At 34.2% G+C, this 17,552-nt stretch overlaps 2 protein-coding genes across 2 annotated transcripts; both read left to right on the top strand.

Annotated features, from left to right (window-relative positions):
• The first annotated feature begins 1,769 nt into the window (after positions 1-1,769).
• LOC110698240 (calcium sensing receptor, chloroplastic-like) lies at positions 1,770-6,462 on the top strand. The gene is made up of 6 exons (XM_021875638.1): positions 1,770-2,089; positions 2,454-2,699; positions 3,533-3,725; positions 5,185-5,326; positions 5,740-5,871; positions 5,966-6,462. Exons 1-6 carry the CDS (start codon positions 1,859-1,861, stop codon positions 6,207-6,209), a joined length of 1,188 nt encoding a protein of 395 aa, XP_021731330.1. The 5' UTR covers positions 1,770-1,858; the 3' UTR covers positions 6,210-6,462.
• Positions 6,463-8,448: 1,986 nt separating this feature from the next.
• On the top strand, positions 8,449-17,427 carry LOC110698222 (probable acyl-activating enzyme 17, peroxisomal). Its single transcript, XM_021875622.1, has 14 exons — positions 8,449-8,873; positions 10,059-10,188; positions 10,276-10,526; positions 11,607-11,811; positions 12,753-12,793; positions 12,877-12,996; positions 13,230-13,303; positions 13,987-14,207; positions 14,941-15,035; positions 15,328-15,544; positions 15,962-16,087; positions 16,339-16,437; positions 16,855-17,067; positions 17,153-17,427. The coding sequence occupies exons 1-14, from the start codon at positions 8,620-8,622 to the stop codon at positions 17,261-17,263; spliced, it is 2,157 nt and encodes a 718-aa protein (XP_021731314.1). The 5' UTR covers positions 8,449-8,619; the 3' UTR covers positions 17,264-17,427.
• Positions 17,428-17,552: the final 125 nt, after the last annotated feature.

Genomic DNA, 17,552 nt, shown 5'->3' with positions numbered 1-17,552 from the left:
TTTTTAATTCCTTTTCCTACTTCTTGTCATAATGAGTTCTTAGAAACTGCGTTTAGCCAATTCAAGTTTAATAGGCCAATTGAAAAAAAAAAAAAAATTACTAATTTTTTTAATTCCTTTTCCTACTTCTTGTCATAATGAGTTCCTAGATAGTGCGTTTAGCCAGTTCAAGTTTAAAATCAAAAAAGTTTTTTTTTTTTTTCTTTCTTATATGTATCATCTTTCACTCAATTGATTAGCATAACTACCTTTTTCGACCTTTAATATGAGAAAGACAATATGCAAATTATAAATTATCTATCAATTTATAGTACACATACTTATATTTGCAACACATAATACATGAGGTATAATATATGAATTTGTTTTAGATTTTTAAGCCATTATAAAAGTTGTCAATTAGCTTGACTTTTTGTATGCGATTGTCTTTCAATAGTTCTACTGCCGCCCAATTTCCTAATTGATTCTGAAAATTGCCTCCCCATTTAATAATAGTAGTATTAATACTATTAGAAATAATCTTACTAATCCCATTTCCATGTTGCTAGCTAGGTGTTATAGGAGTTTTGCTCAACAAATAGGATATGCCAAAAATGGCTAGAAAAATACAGAAAATGAGGAAGAATAAATAGAAGAAAGCTTCAATAATCTAAGATAGTAGGTCAATGTTTGCCTCATCTGCCCCATCTGTAAGCCAACCCACCTCCCCAATGACTATGGGAATGTTACTAAATCCAATGTTGTTAAGGGCTGAGACTAATGTGTCGTAATTCCCATCAAACACGTTGGTATACGTATTTGGCTAGTCGATTAAAGGGTGGTATGTCCTTTTAATAAAAAGTGTAATCTAATGGGAAATTTGGATCTACCTTAATACTTAAAAAGGGATGAATGTTCACCACAAAAGGAGAACTATAGGCCACTAGGAAAGACCGAAAGACACAAATTGAGTCTTTGTTTGCACCAACTCGGGTCTAAATACTCCTTGATAGGAGAGGTTTGCATCATAAGCATCTGCATTGCACGGTACTATAAGCTTGACAGAGTCGTCAAGCTTTTCCCTAATAAATTTTACATGACTATTTGTTTCCTTAACAATTAATCATAAATAATATAAAAGTCAAAGTGTTGCAAATAAATAAAAGAAACAGATGAAGTATATGGAGTATATTTTTTGTTCTCTATGTACAACCTCTATCTCAGAATAATTGACACGTTGAAATTTTTTTCACTATTTATATATTAACTTTGACTTAAGTTTTTTTATTAACCTAATAATAATAATAAATTATCATGAAATATATTGTTAAATTGATATTAATATAAGATTTCATTTATCAATTTCTTAATAATATATACAAATATTTGATTATATATTTAAAATAAAACTAATGTATAAACATATCTGTTAAATTTAACTGTGTCGATTATTGTGAGATAGATGTTTCACAAGTTGTTATAATATGAATATACTCCTTGTATTTGGGGATGCCAAATTTCAACGGCCACAATGCAAATGACATGGTCCAAACAAAATAGAACTCTTGGTATGATTGAACCCAACTTCCAAGTTGGCTTCCGTCTATACTAAACTAAAAACCACATGACACAAAATTCCAACTTCCGAACCCTCTCAATTATTTTTATTTTTTTTTTAAATATTATTATATCTTACCATAAAATCCTCCCTGCCACGTGGCAGCATATAAACCAATGCCTAAACTACTTTTTAAATTTGGAGCCATTCAAATTTCATCAATGAAATATGATTCACAAAAATTCTCAAATTACCAACAATTTACACTTCCAAGTTCCAACCCTTCTCTCTCTTCTTCACTGTGAGAGTTGAGAGTTGGCAATGGAGATGATGGCCATTAGAGCTTCAGCTTCAACTAAACCTACAATTTCTCCATCTTCTTCCCCAAAAACCCTAATTTCTAAACAAAATTCAAAACTTCAACTAAAAGAAGCTCAAAATCTCTTCTTTCCTACCTCAACTTCTCTTTCTCTTTTGACTCTTTTTACTACTCCCTTTGATGCTAAAGCTATTGCCCTCCCCAAAGAACAATTAGTCACTTCTCTTACTCAAGTATGAATCTTTACCCAATTTTACTCCCAATTTTGTTTTAGGGATTTTTTAGTGGAATTAATTGTGGAACTTGATTGATAAATGTGGAAATTTGATTGACCCATTTGCTGATATTGAATTTGATTGAAACCCATTTGAGAATTGTTTAATTAGATTGATACCAATTGTTCAATTAGAATTTGTTAATTTGTTTACTTTGAAGATAAAAATTGTGTTTTGGTGGAATTTGAACAAAACCCACTTGTGTAATTTGATTGACCCAATTGCTGAAATTTGAATGTGAGTGATACCCAGTAGCTAATTTTGGAAATTGATAGGTACCCATCTCAAATGAATTTGTGTATTTTGGTGAATAAATTTTTAGGTGGAGCAAACAATTGATCAAGTTCAGGAAGTGGGTTCGAATGTTCTGGATTCTGCACAGAAAATTTTCCAGGTTGTGGCTGACGCTTTGAAGCCTGGAATTGATGCAGCCGCGCCGGTTGTGCAGCAGGCTGGACAAGAGGCATTGAAAGCTGCTTCTCCATTGATTTCTGAGGCGTCAAAGAAAGCTCAGGAAGCAATGCAGAGCTCAGGCATCAGTTCTGAAACCATGACTTCTGCTGCTAAGGTTTCGAATATTTTTCTGTTTTGTTAAGTTGAATTGTTTGGATGATAATACTACTTCGTAGACCTACAATACCTGCTTAAGCATAGATAACATGATTGCATCATGGAGATTAAAGTTTGTTACAGGTTTTGTTTTGTCAAGTAAATGTTAAGTATGATGAGTGTGGTTTTATGAACAAGAAACTAATCTATGTTATTGAGACTTGCTTACTACTTGTCCAATTTCATATTATATGAACTTATGAAGTATGAAGTGTCCATACCAATGTGGACATGTCAGAGTGCTGACTGACTGTCAAGGATCTTACTCGAGTACTTGAGTTGGATGAAGAGTTTGGGTATCATATGTAGGCATCACAGTTAAAACTTTAAAGGTTATTCAAGAGAATTCCAATGAAGGTGCTTGAATTGTTACAATTTTTTTTTTTTTTTTTGATGCCACTTCCATATACAATTATCATAGTCAGTAAATCTGAGCTTGAAACTGTCACTAAATGATGCTAATGGTACATTCATCTTACACCTTTTTATTAAACTAGAGTTTTCTTAGATAAATCTACCCTGTGATGATTTTGTTCCTTTTGTAGTGGCTAAAAGCCTAAAACAGACCATTCAAATGTGGATGTTCATAACTCACAAGTTTTAATTTACGATTCATCTCTCACCATTGTAACCTTCGTTTTACCAATACTGGTAAATTAGGCTGTTTCAGGGTTTGATCAATCAGTTCTATATATCATCCAGATTAATTCTATGCTTTAATGTAAAAATACGCTTTGGTCATTTAGCTGTTCGAGCTGAATCCAAAATAATATATTGCTTTTGTAATGACAGACTGTAACAAGTGCTGCAGAACAGACAACAAGAGTGATAGAAGATGCAAAGCCCATTGCATCGTCGACAGTTGAGACCATCTCAAACTCAGACCCTGCTCTAATATTAGAAGGTGGTGCTGCGTTGTTTCTTGCATACCTCCTCCTTCCTCGAGTCTGGTCTATTGTCTCATATAATTTTCGTGGATACAAAGGTAAACAATGTTTCTAAACAAGATCTCTTAGCATACTTAAATTGTACTAGTACTATACTGCTACAGGAGAGTCAGAAATTTTTGATTGAACTCGTGAACTCTATATGAAGAATCAAGAATTAAAAGCAAAAGAGAATATATTTCTACTTCATGGTTAGGGCCGTCTCCGAGATTTTGGGGCCTTGTTCTAAAATTTAATTTGGGCCCTATATACTATAATATTTATAATTTATACTAACTTTTTTTTTTTTAGGAAATAATTTATACTAACTTAAATGTTTATAAGCTAAGAATTAAAATTTTCGATAAATTTTGATAAGCACAAAATTCGGATTTTTATCCATTAAGTAATAAAGTAATAACTCAATGCAACTTTGATTAAAATAAAAACACATGCATCATATCAAATTGAATTTGGTCATACCATCCTCAAACCTTCACCATTCCTTTCTTAATATAACCTTAATAAAACATGATAAAAAAAAAAAATAAATAAATAAAAAGTTAGATGTCAGCAGACTGCAGTAGTACTAGCATTGCAGCAAAATTAATCAAATTATCAAACTTCGTCCCAAAATATAGAAAAAGAGTGAAAGACAGAGGACTCACCAATTTACAACCATTGAACCATATTACCATACTGATGTAATTTTGATAAAGAGTATCAAATTTCGAAAGATATAAAAGGAAAAAAAATTCAACAGTTTTAAAAAAAGATCTACAAATATTGAAAGTTATTTTTTCACTCCCGTTGCTAAGGTAGATCAGTGTAAATATGGGGAAAGCATTTTGAATTCCCATATGTAATTGAAGTTTCATGGAAAAAGAAAAAATAATGGAATTGATTGATAAAATTTTGGTAAAGAATGATAATTAAATGACAAATTTAAGGAATAAAAAAAAAATATTGAGAGAATTGAAGAAGGAAGGTTGAATCTGGAGAGATAAATTAGCGTTAGAATCGAAATTGAAGGAATAATTAAGCGTCTGTTAAGAAGTCAAGGTAATAAATTAAAGAAAGAGAAAGTATTAATTATGAGGATGATTAAAAGATCCGGTTGTATTTCAGTAATAATATCACAAATAAAAAACGGGCCATTAAAAATTTGGGCCTTTATTATTGGGGCCCTGTGCCTGTGCACACCTTGCACACCCCAATATACGGCCATGTTCATGGTGTTAACTAAATTGGGGGATGTAGTCATGTTTGAAAATTCATTGTTCTAAGCCAATTTTTTAAGGTTTCTGTTTATGCACGCCTGTATGATACATTTGTTCTAGCTGAACTGTATACATTATATATTTCAATCTTTTTGCATGGCCATGCATTCTTGTTTGTATTTTCTTCCTTTTTTTGTGTTTTAGACTGCCAATTTTCCTAGCTTTTTTCTTTTCTTTTCTATCTATTTGAAACCAGCATGAGTTTCTCACTGCTGATGTATACAATGTCACAATTCAGGTGGACTTACTCCTGCTCAAACCTTGGACATGATGTGCTCTCAGAATTATTACTTGATTGATATAAGATCAGAGAAGGACAAGAACAAGGCTGGCATTCCCCAGCTTCCTTTAAGTGCTAAAAGTCGGATGATTGCAATTCCGTAAGTACCACTTTTCTTTGTCACCTAATTTCCACTTCTGATACCAAGATGATCAATTTGTTTGTATAAAATAGGGCCATTGTAATGCAACTTTGCTATGCTCTTTACCCTTTTGAAACGGTTCCTTATGATGATTCATGTTAGCCGACCCCAAATCATTTTGGGACTAAGGGCTTTGTTGTTGTTATTGCAATATTAGGAGCAAATAGGTAAATGCATGTAGCCTCATATGCATAATTATGCAGGAAAAATTATTTGCCATATCATGTTATGCTTCTGCCTGAATATGAAAGCAAAATGCTGTAATTTTATTCTCATGTCCAATTATGCTAAAGAAGTGATGTTGAGTTTATATAAGTTCTAATGTGTTGGGAAATTGTCTTATTCTGACATGTCCTTTTGACTTTATATAGGCTTGAAGAATTACCAAACAAGTTGAGAAGTCTTGTGAGAAACTCAAAGAAGGTAGAAGCTGAAATAGTCGCTTTGAAGATATCATATCTCAAGCGTCTATCAAAGGGCACCAGCATCGTCATAATGGACTCGTAAGCCTTACAGATCATTACTGTAATTGTAGCTTCTTGTCTACTTTGTCAGTAACTGGCTGAAATTGATGTTTAATCTTATTATGGAAAACAGGTACTCAGACTCTGCAAAAATAGTTGCAAGGACTTTGACAGGTTTGGGATTTAGAAACAGTTGGATCATGGCAGATGGTTTCTCTGGAGGCAAAGGTTGGTTGCAAAGCCGCTTGGGTACTGAGTCATACAATCTGTCTTTGGGCCAGATATTTTCACCATCGCGTATTATCCCTGGTGGCACAGGACGTTTTGGCACTACAAGCTCTACTGTTCAAATTGGTAGAAAATTGCTTCCAGAGTAATGCAAACACAGTGTTAGTTTCTGTACTTCGATTTTGGGTCCTATGTAAAAAGCCTCTAATTCTTATAAATGCAAGGCTGATTTTGTGATGCATCAACTTAAGCTCTCGTATTTAATGTGTTGTGTGTGCAATTGATCACGCTGTATGTACATGGGACGTTAGATGTTTGTAGAGATGATAAATTTTCAGCATTATAAACTCATACAGATAGGTCTCATTCCAAGTCTAGGAAAAGAGGCAACTATATAGAGAATTTATGCTGAGTCCTTCTTGGTGCTATTAAGAAGAGAGTGTTCCCTCCATTCTCTAACAAGCCATTCTTACAATGACATACTTTGTGCACCTTGAAACGACCTTACTAGAACAGGATATATTCTATAGGATCGTACCTCTGTATTTTCGAGTACAAAGTACAAATATACTTTGTGCACTTTGAAGTAAATAAAAGTATCAGACAACTTCCAACATGACCTTTCATTTAGATCTCTTTTGAGAATAGGGGAAAAAGGGTATGAGAAAATCAAAATATTTATTTGAAATCAAGTGAACAAATTACAACCTAAATTTAGATGCAAAGAAATGAAAGGTCTTTACATTCATTATACAACTAAAATAAGTTTAGATGCATTCAAATAAGTGAATATAACTCACCCTTAATATATAGATAAATAACGAAAAAGTCCAAACACAAAGAAAGTACTGTTTAGCAATTGAAGTTGGTTTACAAAGTCAATGAATTTCTTAACAAAAAGTTGTCATATACTCTCTGTTCTTAAATACTTAAGTCTGACCAAATTTGTACTTCTATGGTCAAACTTACTTTTTTTTTTATTATTTTTTTTTTTATTTTTTACAAGAGAAAATGTCATACAAAACCCTTGATTTTGTCTAATGTTAAACTGAATATATATCAAAATTTTCCTCCTATAATTTTACTTATTTTATAATTTTTCGTGTACTTTTACATATTACATAATTTATATTTTGACCATTTGGGTTTATATCACGCTAGGTCGAATGTATACTAATACTATTTTTTTTTTATTAGGATAGAATATATATTGAAAGAGTACCTAATAGAGAATTAATTTTTATTGAATTTGAACCCAATAATAGTTATATGTGGCTGGCTATACCGTGTGGTCAGTCATCATAGGGGTTACTACAAAATCCAAGTTGATCTCGGTGATAAACTTGGATGGTTTATCACATGGCATTTTTGTAATAAAAATGCCTTGGGATTCGCAAAAGCACAATAAACAACTATTTTATCAGTCCAAGTGGGTCACCTAGCATGCAAAAGCAAAGTAACGGTAAAATAAACGAATTCCTAACGTTAACTCTTACTTCACAGCCTTTAACTCAAGGTGAGTTAACTAGTCATAAAAAAAATAAGACTAAAAATGACGAACAAGCATACAATAGACTGTGATTGCGGTGGTGACTGGTCCAGTTCCGATCCGCGTGTGAATTACGATTGTGGTGGTGGCTAGATCAGGTCGGGATACAGTGATTTTGCGGCCATCAACGGAAGTTTGTGTTCATACAATTCTTGCTTGACTAGATCGAAAGCTCATCTTCAATGGTGAAGGGAAATATCAATAACCCCTTTAGGATTAATCCTACCCTAAAAATCTCTATTTTTCGTAGGGTTTTCGTTTGATTTGGCGGCGGAGCCGCCGTTAATATCGATGTTGGTGTTAGTGTAAGAAGGAGCAAGATGAAGACGGTGGTCTTGATGGATTAAATTAATCGAAAGCTCTTGAGAGTGGGTTTATAAAGCAAAGTGGTGCTAGATCTGACCACTTTCGGAGGCATTAAACGTCACAAGTTTAGTAATGGAGTTTTTGTTGAATTTGCAGAGTGGTGTTATTCGCAATCCCAAAAGTGAAACCACTTAACTATGGTTAACACTTCAGCCTGCAACGTTTGCAATTGGGTTGAAAGGAGTTAATTCCACGTGATAAGCAAATGACCTTCGAACCCCTAACTAAAGACGCGAAAAGACAATTATGCCCCGTGATAAACGCTCCAAGTTTATCACCGAGATCAGCCTGGGCCAGCTCGTTAGTGTTATAAAGGTTATTCGGTCAGTATTACAGGGATTACTCGATCAGTATTATAAAGATTATGTTATTTTTTTACAAGCAGACACACATTGTGGCCATCCGCACACAAGACGTGATGTTTCAATTTCCATTAATTAAATTTAAGTGCGAGTACGTACAATTGTACAAAAATTCAGTCATCAGAATTTTCTCCATTCTATCTCAAAAACATGATAGTCATCGTCACTATCCATAAATTAAATACGTATTAAACTTGATGATCATGACCTTCCACTGTAAACACCCCGCTAAAAACACTTGTGAATTCATATTGATCTATCATCAAATCAAATCAAGAGAAAATGTCATACAAAACCCTTGATCTTATCACAATTTCTGATATTGAATTTCATGGCATACCCTCTAAAATTGCTCAACAAATTCACCAAAAACTCACTCAGATTATCTCTGATTTTGGAGCTTCAACCCCACAAACATGGCAGAATATCAGTAATCAAATCCTGAATCCTCAACTTCCCTTTTCATTTCATCAGATGTTGTATTATGGGTGCTACAAAAATTACGGTTCTGACCCTCCTGCTTGGTTGCCCCATTTGTGAGCTACCTAATCCTTCTTCCTATCTTTCTCCATTTTATTCATTTTAATTTTTAATTGGGTTTTACTCATTTTATTTGTTGAATGCTTAAAGTAATTTTTTATTTTTTAATTTATTTCTATTAGTGCTGTTTTGTGATGTTTGGTATGAAGTAATGAACTAATGATTAGAAATACAGATGGGGTAGATGTCAACCAGTTTAGTTGGTTAAAATAATATTGCGAGTGTTAGTCGAGAATCAAGTTGGGAAAAAGCATCTTTACCCGAATCATCAATCCGAAATAAATTGACTAGTACCTAAATTTGGGTGTATAATGGAGGTTTTGTTGAATGATTACAAAGTTCTTTTTTGGGTCTCTTTCACTTTGAAATGTATAAGAGTAAGATAGAAGGATGTGTTGGACTTTTTGGTCAAATCTAGCTATCTGTGATCATTACTATTGATTATTTAGTATTGATAAGTTTAATTATCTTTCGAGGTGAATCTCCTAGTACCAATTTGGAAATTCCAGTTTAGGCAATGAGTTGAATACTATTGACATGTACTGTTGTAAGGACGTTTCATGTCTGTGTCCATGGTACTGCTTTTCCATTTCCACGTATTTCTTACATTAGGTTGCATTACCAAGGGAAGGAGTTGCATTACTGTTCACATAGACACGAGACTTTCCATACACAATTACATTTTACATTAGACTCAGTAACCATTAACCCCTGCATAATGGGGCATCAACGACTCAATGTTAGTGACATCCTTGTAATGCTAGTAATCCTACCAAAAAGTACAGAGCATATAGCTAGGAAGCATTTCTGAAACTTTTACCTGAGACCACTGGCAACATTTGAATTTCAATCTATAGAAAGTAAGGGGGTACCTCAATCTTTCTACTATACCGGGGTTGAGTAGTGATGATGATGCCTGCCTGATCAGTTACACAATTTTACTCTACTCAGAACAGTTTGGGCATATGACAAGAGTTTGACTGTAAAATGGTAGTGTGTGCTAATATTATATCTGGTGTTGAATCTAATAATAAGGCAATGAAATATTGCAAGCTCCTTTTTTCAGCTCTAGCAGTATATATTGCTATGTGTATTTATAAATAATTTGACAGATCTTGTAGCTCTATGATTTTATCTGTGAAACCCAGATTAATGCTCAAGCCTTGTTGCATTTTTTATAGGGAAAGTGTAAGGCTGACTAATATTGGCCAGCTTCTGGAAAGACGAGGAAAAGAATTATTAGGTTCGAAATATAAGGATCCCATGTCGAGCTTTTCTGAGCTCCAGGAATTTTCTGTCTCTAACCCTGAGGTATGTTATCTCAGATGAGTTCTGAATTTCCATGTAATTAGAGCAAACTTCTTCTTTGTAATTATATCACAACCATTTATTTCTCAGGTTTACTGGAAATGTATACTGGGAGAGATGGATATATCATTTACCAAACCACCTCTCTGTATTCTGAATGATAACTCATCTTATCCTGGTGGCCAATGGCTTCCAGGATGTTATTTAAATCCAGCAGAAATTTGTTTGAGTTTAAATGCTAAGAGGAATTTAGATAGCATTGCTGTTTTGTGGCGTGATGAAGGAGAGGACAATATGCCTGTAAAGAAAATGACACTTCAGGAGCTGCGCAGAGAGGTGTGGTATGTTGCCTTGTTTTACGCTCTTATGTATTTGCTATTCTCACTAACTTAAGAAAAATTTGGTATAATTGCGTTTGATAGTTTATGAAGATTTGGAAGAAAAGAATATACCCTGAGGCCTGAAGCTTGGGGTACTATCATGAAAAGAATTTATATTAGTTTCATTTTTTGGGTCTATTTGTGCTCCTATGCGAAAAAATCGATAACTAATGCAAGAAAGAATGTAATACAAAGAAAAATGTATACCAAATTATTAGCTATGTCAATAAATAGATGTTTATTTGATGTTGATCTTTTTGAAGTATGTAAAAGGGGTTGTTTGTGTAATATGGATCCCTTGTTAATGTATTGCTGCCATCAGAATAATAAAAACACTTCTATTTTCATCTGAAACATTAAATATTCTGCATTTGTTGCTAATCCTGAAATCAATTTATCATCAGGATTTGTTTAAATTGTTGTACACTTGTACTGGAGGGGAGGGATTGTTGTGAGATCTATCTGCTAAAATCACTGCTACTTGCTTCTGTGGATCATTACTGCCATAACAACATTAAGTAATCGAATTTTAAATTTTGAGATTTTAGAAGAAATGGTAGTCCGTTATATTCCACGATGCATATGCTATTTTGAATTGTTGTGACCTCTGTGGTGTTGGTACATTCATGACCTCTGAAAGCCTCTTGCAGTCGTCTGTTGAAGCACATTGCTTTCTGGAGCAAGTAGACATCCTTGAGCACTTGTATAAGATAATCATCTAACCTAGACAACCATGAACACTTGCAGTAAATAGTCATCCAACCCATCTTAGTGTAATGGGGTCTGTTTGAGCTTATAGCTTTGAAATTGGTAATGAGATGATTGTGCACAAAGGTGGACATTCTATCATTCTTAGCTGATCGGAGTTCTCAAAAATGACACATTTTCAGAAGATGGCTGTTAATTTTACAACATTTTAAAAAAATAAATGCTCTGGAGTAGATAATGTCTTCTTCTATTACTTTTGTTTGTAATATTATCTAATTCTATTCCCATTTTTTCGCCATCTGATTTTTTTATTTTTAACTCTTGAATCTGCAGGTTGGTTGCACATGCACTTGATGCATTGGGTCTTCCTAGAGGATCAGCAATAGCTATAGATATGCCAATGAATGTTGATTCTGTGATTATCTATCTCGCCATTGTTCTTACAGGCAATATTGTTGTCTCCATTGCTGATAGTTTTGCACCAAGTGAAATAGCAACAAGGCTAAGAATAACAAAAGCAAAAGCCATATTTACACAGGTATTTCTGCCCCCCTTGCTCTGAAGGCCATGAAAATCTCAAACTCCTACCTCGTACAGCTTGATTCTTCTAGACTTTTGTATATATTACATCATTGAAGCCTTCCTTCAAAGGATATTTGCTTTTAAAAGATTATAATGTTTTAGATTTAATCTCCTATTAAATGAGCACCTGAAAACTATCACTCTTATGTCCTAACCTGAAAGAAGAACAAAAAAGACAAAGTGAAGAGATTGGCAGTGGATTTCTTAGCACCGGGCACCCACACCATGTAAAAATTGCAGTGAAAGACAAGAAGAGATAGGGTGATGCCGGTGATCATTTTAGAGGAAAAGGAGTTTGAATTTTGGAAAAAGAAAAGGAAATAGAACAGAGATTTTCAATTTTAAGCATTATCCCCTTCATTGTATATTGAATTTCTGTTAGTTGGAAGTAATGTTAAATATCTACCAGAGTATATTCTTTCTTGATTTCAGCTAATCAATCATAGCTGATTATTGTCTCACGAATTTATGAAGCTTTGATTGTAATTCTCTTATGACTTACTGTGAAATGATTAATTAGGATTTTGGGAAGTGAAAATACTAAATGATTTATCTGTACATTATTTGTCAAAAAATGAGATATTATAACAAAAAATAATAGTCAAGCAATGTGTTAAGACACTGAAGCTGCTGGTTTCAGAACTATCATATTCTTGCCCTATGCTGTGCCTCGTATTTTGATTGTTGAGATAATCATACACCCATCTTCTGTTTGTTTGGTACTTAATATGTAGATCTTTCTGTATAACACTTGACATTACTACTTAGATAGATATGGTATGACCTGTTATTATTTTTTAATTAAATTTCAGAATTCATCTAAAAAAATTCTTGGTTTTTTTTTGGCCTGTGATTTGATTATGGCTATCACTGAGTTATCTCCTTAATATTTTTCAGGACATCATTGTCCGCGGTGGTAAAAGTATACCCCTATATAGGTGTGATTTCCAATAGGTTTTGGAAAATAATTTCTCTTTATACTTTTACTTTGCTTTGTCATCACATAATTTTATTTCTGCAGGAGAGTTATTGATGCTCAATCACCGATGGCAATAGTTATTCCTACAAGAGGATCCCATTTTAGCATTAGCTTACGCAGTGGTGACATGTCTTGGCATGTCTTCCGAGAAGGTGTTAAGAAGTATGTTCCTTGAGCTTCTTCATCTTTATACGTTCTCCTCCCTACATCTGTCCTTCCTTTCCTACTGTTGCAGTGGCAAGTGGGAGTACTATTTGTGTGTGTGTGTGTGTGTTTTGGGGGAGGGGGGGGTGTTCAAGCTCTTTATTGTTGTAACCCTAAATATATTCAACTAAACATGTTTCCCTTAAGAGCCTGATATATGAGTTTCATAGAACCGAAACACTGATATGCAGGGCTGAGGAGTATAAAGCTGTAGAGCAACCTGTTGAAGCATTCACAAACATTCTTTTCTCATCTGGAACGACAGGTACTCAATAGGAAATGACTTCTGTGTTTTATTGGTGAGCAAGCTTGTTTTCTGCAATCTACATCTATGTCTGTTCAAGTTTGATGTTACAAGATTGTGGATTTCTGGCTATGAATTAGACTATTCAGCCTGAACTCGTGCTTGAAGTTTTTCTACAATAAGAAAGTATGACTTTGTTACAGAAAGGACATTTCTATTAGCATAGTATCCTCAGGAGTCAGGATTGAAGTTCTTAGCCTCAATGGCTTGTGTGAAATATCATTGAAATTTATCATTCTTTATTTGGAAGGTGAGGACTTATGCCCTGTTATGAAAACCAGAAATCTGAATTATACAAAGCCAATTTTTGTGAAGTCTATCTGAGCTCAATTACATTTGAAGTAATGGATGATTGATTGGAATGGTTAACTAGTTGCTCAAAATTTATGAATTGGTTTAAGTGAAAGATCAACAAAGAGAAAACCTTTCTCATTGAGCTTTTTCAACATTGTTGAGCTTACTAGTTTTTCAAATATTGCTTATTGTCACTTTCCTTACTCTCTTTCTCATTATCCTTGGAAAGAATGTTGAAATGGTCGATCAACAAGAAAGACAAGAATGTGTGTACCAAATATATACATATATATTTGTATACAGTTTTCTAAGATATGGGAAGGAATTCACTGGGTTCTTTTCTCTTACAGGAGAACCAAAGGCTATACCTTGGACCCATGCAACTCCTCTCAAGGCAGCTGCAGACGCTTGGTGTCATATGGATATTTGTAAAGGTGATGTCGTTGCTTGGCCTACTAATCTTGGTTGGATGATGGGTCCTTGGCTAGTTTATGCATCTCTGCTAAATAATGCTTCCATTGCTTTGTTCAATGGATCTCCTCTCAGTTCTGGATTTTCAAAGTTTGTACAGGTAAAAGTTTGGTGTTAATAATCTTGATATATAAGTCTGCATGTTCTGTATGCCTATGATGTTGGTTCCTCTTTTTGCATTAGCTCTTCATTTCAATTGCTATGCTGACTAAATTAAATAAAAATTTGACATTAATAATTTGTGGATCCAAAATTGATTAGATATTTTGGTAGAGAGTACAAAATTAATTTCTGTTTGTTGCTAGTTTCTATCACTACTGCAGCTATCATATTGCTTTGGATTCGTTTATGTTTCATTCGGTCCATGTTTACTGGTGATATAAATATGTTACTAGTGATGTAAATGATTTCGGATAATATTACGTTTCTCTAAATTAAGATATATACACAATTACTAATTGGGATAGGTATTATATACTCCCTCTATTTTATCTTCCTAATATCTATTTTAGGGTGTCCTAGAATAATATTCCCATTTCTTTCATCTATTCAATTTTTTTCCCCGAGTTTCAGTAACATTCGCTCTCCATTGCCTTTTTTCTCTATCCAGTTTAATTTTTTTATTTTTTTATTTTTACATATAATTACTTATCTTAATTTCCCTGTCACTTGCAAATGGAAAGATAAAAATCGGCCAAAGGTAGTCACTGAAGGAGTTTCCATGACCCAGGGTTGTTTTATTTTGTCAAATTTCCCTTCTCAAACTTTCATATTCACATTGAAGTATGTTCTTGCTAGTTGCTAGTAGAGTTAAGAATATAGTTTCCCCACAGGATGCTAATGTAACAATGCTTGGAGTTGTTCCAAGTATCGTCCGGGCTTGGAGAAGTACAAATTGCACTGCTGGATATGATTGGTCAGCCATCCGGTAAGTTACCTACTGTATGATAGTTTCTGTAAGTATGTTTCTAACATCATTTGAACTTTTCAATTGTTTCTGTGTACTTTCATATCCTTTTGTTCCAAAGTTTTATACATTTACTTTTTCTGCCTGTGGATTTTTATACCATGTTTTACCAAAATAAGTATAATGTATAGTCAGCTTAAGGTCTGAGTTTATATAGGGTGGAGGGGGGGGGGGGTGTTTGTGTTGGAAACCAAGTTGATCATCTTGAGGTTGTAGATTTATTTATTTATTTTGACTTTTTGGTTCCTTCTAGCTGCTTTGGCTCTACTGGGGAGGCTTCAAGTGTAGATGAATATTTGTGGCTTATGGGAAGAGCATGTTATAAGCCTGTGATCGAGTATTGTGGTGGTACAGAGATTGGGGGTGGGTTTATAACTGGATCGTTATTGCAGCCTCAAGTATTAGCTGCTTTTAGCACACCAGCTATGGGCTGCAGCCTCTTTTTACTTGACAAAAATGGAATTCCAATTGTAAGCACAACTAACTTTGCATCTCTACAGCACTTTTTTTTTTTCCCCTCATCTTTTATTCATTTCTAGACCTTACAATATGTTGTATGTTGATATATATAAAATATAAATACTTATGTTTCCAATAAAAAAAAAATACTTTGTCATAAATGAATGCTCATGGTTTTCTATGTATGTCCAAGCTAATAATTAGAAATGCCAGCAATAGATGGATTGGGTTATATATTGTTTTCTGACTTATTATTATTTGGTTTTGGTCTGTTTACCATACTGATATCTCACATTCTCCCTGACTTCATTAATCCTGTGAAATATTAGTATTCACTTGCTGCTTTACCGAGTTCATGAAAAAGCATGGGAAATTTTTGTCTGAGTGGACTTTATATGAAGAGTTTTCATTTTCAAATTTATCTACAGCGACAAAACACACCAGGCTTTGGAGAATTGACTCTTGGTCCTTTAATGTTTGGAGCTTCACATACACTCCTTAACGGCGACCATTACAAAGTCTACTTCAAAGGAATGCCAACATGGAAAGGGAAGGTAGAATCATCTCTTTGATACTTCAAATTTGGCTGGCAACCTTATTACTCCCACCAATTTTAATCCCTTAACTGTTTGAAGCACAAAATCTATTCCTTAGCTCTATGGTTAAATGAAAATCAAAATGGTCTCTACCAAATCAAAATCCAAGATATAAAAGGAAGTTATTCTTCATAATTTCCTTAATTAAGATTTGGACTCTTTTATCTTCCATTGCATATTTTGAAATTGTATTTTTTTTCTTCACTCAGTTTTTGCGGAGACATGGAGATGTATTTGAGCGTACTTCTACTGGGTATTATCGAGCTCATGGCCGTGCTGATGATACTATGAACCTAGGTGGTATCAAGGTCTGGATACTTTTACCCTTGAGATTTCTGAAATTCCCTTTATTTCACAAAATTTTCTTACTGGTAAATTGGATGAACCCTGTGAATGTGCATGCTTAGTTGGAAGATATTGTTGGGAGGTTTAAGAAAATACTGTCTTAGGTGCCATATTCATTATGCTGGGACTGGGAGTTGGAACAACATTCTTGATTTTTGCTTTTACATGTAGCTCCTACTATTTACATGAAGGCTTTGGTCTGCAGCATCAAAATTTATGAATTATCACGGCCTTGACCTAAAGAGAGTTAAATTCATAACATTAAATTTTGCCCCAGCATGCTTGTGATTATACGTTGCCATGAACATGTGGAAATGAATTATCTAACTTATAAATTCTTACCAATGAGAAATTCCTTAGCTCATCTAATGTTACATCAGGTAAGTTCCATTGAGATCGAGCGTATCTGCAATGGGGTCGATAGCAGCATCCTTGAGACAGCTGCTGTCGGTGTCCCACCTTTGGAAGGAGGACCCGAGCAGCTGGTAATTGCTGTTGTTTTCAAAGATGCTAGTAAATCCACACCCGACTTGAACCAGCTGAAGATATCTTTCAATTCCACACTCCAGAAACAGCTGAATCCTTTGTTTAGGGTGAACTTTCTTCCTGGCCTCTTGGCTTTTTCCCTCTTATGGCTACGTAATTTCGTTTTCCATGACAATTTTTCGAAATTTGCAGGTCTCTCAAGTTGTTTCTCTACCCTCTCTTCCTAGGACAGCGACCAGCAAGGTAATGAGAAGGGTACTACGGCAGCAATTCACACAGCCTGCCACAGCTTCCAAGTTGTGATTTGTGAATTACAATTTGGACATTTATAGTTCATACAAAAACATTATATGGATTTGTACTGTAAAACACTACCGATTAAAAATAACTTGAGGTTTCCATATAAGGCTATTGCTAGTGTAAAGATTTATTCGCCACTCAATGCAGGAGTTATCTGTTCACTTTTATCAGAGTTGTACATGAACCGCAATTTCCTAAGAGTACAGTTTGGGATCTCCAAATGAATGGTTCTAACTCTTATTGATCAGGAGTAATTAAAAAATTGAAAATTAACAAGCCTGAACTATAGAGT

The sequence above is a fragment of the Chenopodium quinoa genome, unplaced genomic scaffold (assembly GCF_001683475.1).
Source record: "Chenopodium quinoa cultivar QQ74 unplaced genomic scaffold, ASM168347v1, whole genome shotgun sequence".
NCBI classification, from domain to species: domain Eukaryota; kingdom Viridiplantae; phylum Streptophyta; class Magnoliopsida; order Caryophyllales; family Amaranthaceae; genus Chenopodium; species Chenopodium quinoa.
Note: the sequence above shows the minus strand (reverse complement) of the source record. Positions and strands in the feature narration are given on the sequence as shown.